General features: G+C 38.7%; 1 protein-coding gene across 2 annotated transcripts in view; it reads right to left on the bottom strand.

Moving 5' to 3' along the window:
* Window positions 1–23: 23 nt before the first annotated feature.
* LOC135714152 (UDP-glycosyltransferase UGT5-like) overlaps window positions 24–8859 on the bottom strand; it is a 35828-nt gene continuing 26992 nt past the window's right edge. For both annotated transcript variants that reach the window (XM_065237444.1, XM_065237443.1), the window contains exons 3-5: window positions 6380–7172; window positions 597–703; window positions 24–532 (exon numbers count right to left, since the gene is read on the bottom strand). In XM_065237444.1, the coding sequence (XP_065093516.1) occupies window positions 137–532; window positions 597–703; window positions 6380–7172 (1296 nt within the window). In that variant the 3' untranslated portion in view covers window positions 24–136. The remainder of the gene's footprint in view (window positions 533–596; window positions 704–6379; window positions 7173–8859) is intronic.

The raw sequence follows: 8859 nt of genomic DNA, 5'->3' as shown, positions 1-8859 counted from the left end.
AACTTACACGGTAAAAAAAAATATTCTGCTTAATCTTTCTTAATGAACATGTGCATTAGAGGTACATTTGACAGCTATCTTAACACTAATATTACAGTCTACAACGTTTCGATATATTCGAACAAGGGTTTTTACCCTAGTTGGTTTTGACTTTCGGCTCACTGAAAGCGGAAACACCCCGACAACAAATACGCTTGATCAACCAGAACCAGCACAGGTGGTACACAAAGTTGAACGCGTGCAAAGCAAAGTTCACATCCAGCATATGGTACACGTACCACGGCAGTTCGGTTGAGTAGGATTTGGCCAGCGGAAGGCCTCCGGTGGCTACCACGTGCTCGCACCACCAGACCGCCGTCTGGACCGGGCTCATCGGTCGGTTACGGTAGGAGAATGAAACCTGCTTGGCATTCTCCATCGTAGCCGGCTCGAGGGCCTTCTTCAGCGATTCGAACACCGTATCGCGGGTGATTTGTTCGTACGGCAGAACGACACCCATTCCTCGGTGTGCCAGGGCGGCAGCGTTATTGTACTGGAAAGGTAAATGGCGTAGATTAGGCATGCAATTATAGACTTCTTGTCATTTCCCATCATACCTGATCTCCATACATGGGAGTGGCGACCACCGGAACGCCACAGTAGGCAGTTTCGGAACTTCCTAGCAGTCCACCGTGGCTCATGAAGACACGAACCTTTGGATGACCTGTGATAGGAATAAGATGGAAATACGTGCAATAATTAGTATGTATGTCACGAGAAAATAACGCCCATTACTCACTAAACGGACGTGACTAATTCAAAATATGAATTCCGTTGAATAATCATGTACATACTATACTCATTATAGTTTAAAACAAACATCTGAAGATGGGTGGAGAATCAAGATGATCATACATATTTGTAATAATTAATAGTAGAGGTATGCGGTATGAAAACCCGAATTGTTGGGCTCAAGTCTATGAAAACTCTAAGAATTTTGATTTTTCCAGCTTATTGGAAACGTGTGCTTCTCTCTATGAATTCAAGTTTTTGACTTTTTACTTCAGAATTGTCCGTAATCATACATTTAGTTCTAACCTATGTTTGTCTAATCGAAACCAGTACCAGGTGTTGAGTACTTGGCACTGATGAAGCCTGCAAGTAGTAGACGAAATACGCGTATCTGTCAAAAGATAAGCAATTATAACGGAATTTAAAGGAAATAAACCAACCCACTCAAGCTCTTCATAAAGGGATTCCGTTAAGAGGTTCGACAAATTTAAAGGATTGATGATTGCACTAGGTTTGTGCCCAAATTGAACGTTTTAAAATTATTTGATTTCTTTTTCCTGATGATGGTCACATATAGCAATAACTGGAAAACAACTTTCGACCTGATTTCTGGCGACCAATTTTCATCTCACTCTTCGACAATGGCTGAAGCCATCCACAATTTTGAGTGGATCTATGAACGCTCTATGCGCTCATCTGATGCTCTGAAGCCACCCACATCCACCAGCACAAGGGTGGGTTAACTTAACAACCCCCTACTCGCCACAGCTATGCAAAATTTGATCGAATTTGGGTAAGAGCTGGATATGCGGGAGATCTCTAAAGTTTGTATTGGAAATAGAACAAAACTGTTCCTGATACCTGTCAAAAATTCAAAAATTGCTCAATTTTGCACAAACCTCGGATATAGATAAAATACACTGAGTGGAACAACTTTGTCGAAAGCTGATTATTATTTGACTTTAGACCAAGTGCTCCGCACATACCTACAAACTCATATATACGCCTGTAGGTATGCGCGGAACACTTGACCTAAAGTAAAATAATAATAACTTTTTGCCCAGAAGTCAAATCGATTTACGATTTTGGACAAAGTTGTTCTGCATAGTATTACGTAGTTTTACCAATCTAAGTTCAAGGTTTGGTCATATTTGAGCCATTTTTGATGTTTTCATTCCGTTTCCCATACAAAATTTAAAATTCTTCTACAAATGGAAATCTTCATTAAATGAATATACAGTTACTACTTCCTAATTCGATATTGAAGCGACCATGGAGTTAAGGAGCGGAGGATATCGGGTTAGGGAGGTAAATTTGGGAAAGGTGTATGGGTAGAGTGGTCCAAGTAGCCTGGAGTTCCATCGAGTTAGGGAGATTTTCGGCCATTTTGAATCTTGTAAAATTTTCGAAATGGCGGCTTCGAAATTTTTCCAAGGTGAAAATAGCATATGAAAAATTGTCCCTCCCAATTATGCAAAGGGGAGACCAAGGTAAAAATATCATATCAAGAGCCACATGTGAAAAAGGCATTCAAGCTTTTTGTAAACAAACCTTTGTAGGCCCTTTTCTCACCAACCAACATCATCGGGAAGGGGAAAGTTTCCCCAACCCGGTGATGTTGATTGTTTGCGTTGGTGTCATATGGGTAGCGAGAAAAGAGCTTAAGTAGGTTTGTTTACAAAAAGCTTGTATGCCCTTTTCACATGTTGTTCTTCATAAGAAAAATATTCACCTACTATTATCCAAAGGGGAACAATTGAGGTTCGCACTCACAAGCAGTGTTCGGAAAATCATTCTTAAATCTCATTCATTGAGCCTCCCTTCAAGAATAAACTCGCGTGCGAATGCGGCAAACAAAATTCACGCTTGAGATTATCATGCATATTCACGCACTCACACTCACAACGCCGAAAAATCATTCCAGCTTTAAACTCATAAAAACCACTCAAACGTCAATTGATATTATGCCTATGCATGTTGTGTTAGTGTTCCAACCCCTGATGCGCAAACAATAGTAATAACAACGAATAACGCCAAAATATAAAGCAATGAATTTTTGAACCTGAAAACTCATCGGTGATTTTTGCGACGTTGAATTATGCAAGGCAAAACTCATAGGCGCATAAACTCATGCATGAGATTTGAGTTTTTGAGTTTTTCCGAACACTGCTCACAAGGAGTTGGGTTTCGCACTTAACCATTAAGGCTGTGAAGCATTTGCCGAGTTAAATTTAACTTGTGGTTAAAAGTGACATTTCAAAAGTTATTCTGTATGTTTGAAGCGGCCTTCAGCAAATTGATCATATGTATTTTGAATCTGCTATTATCAACGTCGACCGATAACAGGCTGCACTAGATTCGGATGAAAATAGCTTACAAAGGATTGGCACTAAGAAGTAGGAATTACATTGGATAACTATGGATGGTTATCCAATGTAAACCACCTTTTTCTATCTTTAGGCGCTTGTGAAGAAAAAACAATTGGCAGAAGCAAGGGAGTTGAGAGCACGGATGAAAGCGAAAGCTAAACTCAAGTCACCTCCAAGGAAAAGTAAGAAGAACTCATAAACAATGTCCTTCTTAATATATTAATGTAACAAATAAATTATTAAATGGTTCTCGGCTCCGTGGAGTTCTTTTGGACATTTGAGCCTAACAAATAAACTTAAATAAATAAACGGTTTTCTTGCCGATGATTATTATAACACCCTTGTAACATGTTATAACCATAGAAGAGGTAACTCTAAGACTAGTAGCAACAATCAATACGAAACTAACGATTTTAAATTGGCTCACCACTTTAGTAGCCTATTGGTCCCAAGCAAACGATTAACGTACCCTATTCTAGTTGAAATTCTATATCTACACTATGTTGGTTTTGATGGTTTTGATTCGCTATGAAAGTTTGACAGATAACATCAGGGGTGTGTGGATTCATGCAGAACATGCAGGGGTGAGTGAAATAGCTTGGGACTGCTTGGGACCGTTGTTCTGGTACTGAGTGAGCCAAAAATAATAATGATTTTCTTCGGGACCCAGTGGTCTTAGAGCTACCTCTATGCTAGTAGGTCCCGAAGAAACGTGCTCAGCTTTTTGGCTCAGCTCTGGTACTATCTTCGGTCTCAAGCTAATCGATTCACCCCTCGAAACCTAGGAAAATCCACAAACCCCTAATTTTATCTGTCAAACTTTCATACCGAATCAAAACAAACATAGTGAAGTACTAGAATTTCGACTAGAATGGGGTACGTAATCGATTTGCTTGGGACCAATACGCTAGTCAAGTAGTGAGCCAATTTAAAATCGTTAGTTTCGTATTGATTGTTGTTATAACTCCATAGTGCCATCATAGCATTGAGGGAAAAAGTCGTGTGTGATGTCAATAAAAATGGGCCAGATACCCGAGCAAAGTCGATTAACAAAATGAAAGCAAATCGATATTAAAGTTTGCAGATCCTATCATAATAAAAACTCATTTTGATTTCCATTGAAATAAGTGTGCTATCATATTGTCTTTCATTGTGCAGTCAAGATTCTTTACATGAAAGCAACTTAACTTGAAGTTCTGCTGTTACCGTCTTGTTTAAAATTTAATTTAAGTTCATCTGTGGTTGAACTAACGATTACTGTTTAGGTCAATCGTGACATGCCCGGGTCACGGAGATTTAGACTGAAGACTTTCAGCGTGAGAAGTATAGATGCTAACCATTTACGCCAGGCCCGTATTCAGTTAATCACTGTGAATGCAAAATCAGTCATCAAATCGATTTCATTGAAAGTTAGTTTTCCGTTTGATGACTCAACAGTACAATTTTGCTCTCATTTTTGTTGTGTTAAGTTAAATCAACCAAAATGAGATCAATTGGAGTTTTCAAAATAAGTTACGCCATAACAGAAAAAAATAATATCAATTTGATCTTCAGTTTTGCTACTCAATCTGAATAAAAATGGATTATATCCAGAAATTCACCAAATAAAAAAAAATCTCAAGCTTCAAAAACTTTCTCATTCCACTATTATGGCACCTTGTGGAATAAGATTTAGAAGTTAGAGCAAAATGACAGTAGATAATTGTAAACCATGTAAATTATACGATCAGATTAAACCATAATAAAAACCATATATAGCTGTCTAATAATAATAATAATAATAATTAAAAAAATTATTAACCATGATCAAAATTCTTGTCACACCTAACAACCCTAATTAACAATCAAATTTTGTCACCCATAGAAATGGAACGTGTTCTGAAGGCCTAATTATATACAAGAGCAAGCTCTTCCATACACAATCTTTCCAATTAATATCAATAAATCTTCGCTCGGCTGCTGCCTAACGACCGCGTTGTCAAGCATTCCGTTACTGTTTATAAAAAGCAGCGGCTTCTTGGCGAAACCGAAAAAATGCTACCGCAGTTGGATTTTTTTGTCTGATTTCTTCTCACACTGGACTTTGGCATTCAACAGTTGCGCACGATATTAATGACCTAACCCAACATTGTGAACGTCGCACTATGTACAACAGAACGGGTCATTTTTTTTTCGTACCACGCTTGGTAACCGTGCGATCTAATTTTGAGACTGACGGTAATAGACATGAAACAGAAAAAAAACGCGGCGCCGCCGGTTAGTGTCTACTGAAGTGACGGAAAAATACACAATTTTTGGGATTAGGGGAAAGTGGAGCAGTACGGCCACCTTACGAAAATCATTATTAATGATACCAAATTCAATTCAGTGGAAAATTCAAATGAATTTTAACCAAATTGATAGTTTCAAGCCCTATTTACATCATTAATACATCATGATGATGTTTAAGATCGTTTTGTAACCGAAATAAAACCTATCGCCCTAGTAAACAACCGGTAAGAGTATTCTGTTTTCATGAGGATTTAAGAAGGGTTAGCAATTAATGGTTTTATCATTAAAAGATTTAAAAGAAACATTGATTTTCCGGAGAATAAATTAAATTTAAGATGTACTGCTTATTTCGCGTTATATTTTTCCAGACTTGTGAATGATACAGTCATATTTATGAAAGGAATAATGCAAAATTGAAGAATTTAAGTAGGAAATGTTTCAAATATCAGTGGGGCACATGTTGCCCCAATATAAGCATACTATTATTAAGCAATATTTTGTTAAGAAAAACTTTAATGTTTATTGAAAACTAGAAAAACATATAAGAAACCAAATAACCATTAATATAGCTACTGAAGGAATATTAACGATATAATAAACTACTAATAGACCATATTTCTGATTCAGAAATCTTATAACATTTTTGACATTTTGAGCTAGTCTAACATTTTTAGAATATTGGCACTAGAGAAAAGTATTTTTTTAAGACTAAAATTAAATGGATAGTTCAAGTAGGCTTCAAGCATTAAGCCAGCATAAGATTTTTTTTTATAAAATTTGTTCAATAAGTTGGTTGTTGAGCGAGTAGCCACAATACCAGACTTTCCCCTATGCATAGATGCGGCAACAAGTCATTGTGTTGTCTAAATGCAGAAGTATACTATAGGAATTAGTAAGACAGGCATACCTTACTAAAATTGCAGTCAATTTCAGACCATATGTATGCAAATGTCGTGTGCTATACTTACATAGAATTTCCTTCTGTGGCAGCCACTTCCTTATGTACACGTTGGACGGCTGATTCGGTAGGGTTTCGTTCTCCCACTTCCAGATGACTCGTTGCTTGAGCGAGCCCAGTGCACTGAGGAGTGCATTTCGTTTGTCATCCGGAAGCGTTTCCGCCCGAATCATGGAACCCCAGCTGATGTAGATCACACCATGATCGGCTGTATCGAGTAGCTGCTTCAGTTCGGGGTCAAGTTCTTTGAAATCCTGAATGTGAACTCCTCCAATTTCGGCCACAGCCGGCGTCAGAGGTTTGGGTCCGCTCAACGAGTAGTGCTGATTGACGAACATCATACTGGTTCGCTTCTGCAGGTCCTTAATATCCGGCATGCTGTCTCCGAAGCGTTGTCTCAGCATGGCATTAGCGGCATTGTCATTGAACCAACTGTACATGAACTTGAAGGCATAGGCCGTGATGAAGTTGGCCGTTCGCTGGGAAAAGGTCATCTTCTCCGAGTAGCCCATGAACAGCGACGGGATGTAGGATGGATTGATCGGGTTACCGACCCGATCGTAATGCCACGGCATCAACGGACAACTGCTCAACCCGATAAAGGGGGCATTCAGCATATGGACCACACCGAGCATACAATCGTTGTTGAACTGTTCCACCAGTACCAGGTCGTATTGGACTTTGGATTCCAGCACCTGCTTGATGGCGGCCGAGTTCAGTGCATTATCACACGCTTGCTTGCCCCAGTCGTACAGCATGAAGAATTCCATAAAGTGCGAAAAGGCCGGCCGGTACTCGAAGAGCTAGAAGAGAGAGAGAGAGAGTTAATAATTGGGGAGATCATTACTTGTGGTGCGTGGGGAAATAGGAAATAATTGCTATATATTGGTTTGCATGATTACTTCATTTGAATTACAATTTTGAACCGCTCATTTTACTAATATGTAATAGACTGTTCCACTAAACTTATCGATTTCCATTCAGGACCTGGTAATTCTTCCAAAATTTGAGCACATTTGGATGTGAACTCATACCCTCATACTGCACTGGCCCTGTGCAGGTTATATGGGAATTACTATTAGAAAAAAAAATCGAGCTTTTGTTTTCATCGTTCTAGCTCTTCGTTGTAATGACAACCGGTGGAATCTAACGATTTTAAATTGGCTCACTTGACTAGCCTATTGGTCCCAAGCAAATCGATTTACGTACCCCATTCTAGTATAAATTCCAGTACTACACTATCAATGAGGTACAGAGAGAGGTGGCGCAGATCGTGAAATAGGGTTGTATTGGTAAACCAAAAAATCAACGTAAAAGCAAGTAGTGACGTCACTACTTACGTGTACTTGCGTGTATCGTACAGTGGTTGTGTGAGTGATTGCTTCACCTCCCCCATAAAAAATCCTCCCGATTTTCCCTTCGACTAAATCGGTTCACGTCGGTAAGATTGACCGACTATGAAACCGACGTATTTATAAATTGTTGCATCGACTCTTATGGGACTGCTTAAAGGGAGGTTGCCGACGCGTCAGCACACGAAATCGGTAGTCGAAAACATAGGAAATCAGTCAATCAGAAGCGACCAAATCGAACGATTAGTAGGATGACAGAGTTGTAGCCGGGCTTCTATGAAACCAGACGAAATATACTGGTTGATCAGTTTATTAAATTATTGTTTCTACGATGAAAACAGATTAAGTCGACAAATAAATCAGCATACGCAATTGATGAAACCAAACGAAATAGAGTGGTTAATCGGTTCATTCAGTTGTTTGTACGATGGAAAAGATTAAGTCAACTGTTAAATCGGCTTATAAAATTGAAGAAACCAGAGGAAGTACACTAATGAATCGGGTAATTAAATTGTTTCTTCTAATAAAACATACTAAATCGACAGATATAATTGAATAATGCATTGGCAGACAACATTATTGATATCAAGTTCCGCTTATTTTACACGTTGCTGGGCGGTCACATATTAACAGGCGAATTTTAAAATTTAGTCTGACCGTTCCAGATTCACGAGTTATTTCAATACCGTTTGCTATCAAATCGTTGACTTCTGCTACAAAGTCAGCCAGAAAGTCATCAAAATTAGATGGTTCTTTCAGACCTGCATAGCACCCAACAACAAACGGAGAGATTTCGAACACGTTTGGGAATGCAGCTAGGATAGGCCATAAGCATCTTCCATTTTTTGAAACGGGGAGACCATCGATATTGATGTCTAAATTTATCTCGCTCATTGTTGACACAATTGGATCACCAACCAAATTAGAAAACGTGTTTTTAATTCCAAAATGGACGTATTCATCAGGGTGAACTTTTTTAGGCAGTAAAGCACTTTGAGGAGTTTCCAACAAGGTCATACGACTTATCGGAACATCGAGACCTTCATCACGAAGTATTTCTAATAATGTTTTGATAGCTTCAACACTCAGGTTGTAACGTGACACGAAATATGCAAGTCGATATTTCAGTGGAACGTTA

Source organism: Ochlerotatus camptorhynchus, unplaced genomic scaffold (genome assembly GCF_037179485.1).
Source record: "Ochlerotatus camptorhynchus isolate MF236.1 unplaced genomic scaffold, CSIRO-AGI_Acam_v1.1 ptg000622l, whole genome shotgun sequence".
NCBI lineage: Eukaryota > Metazoa > Arthropoda > Insecta > Diptera > Culicidae > Ochlerotatus > Ochlerotatus camptorhynchus.
Note: the sequence above shows the minus strand (reverse complement) of the source record. Positions and strands in the feature narration are given on the sequence as shown.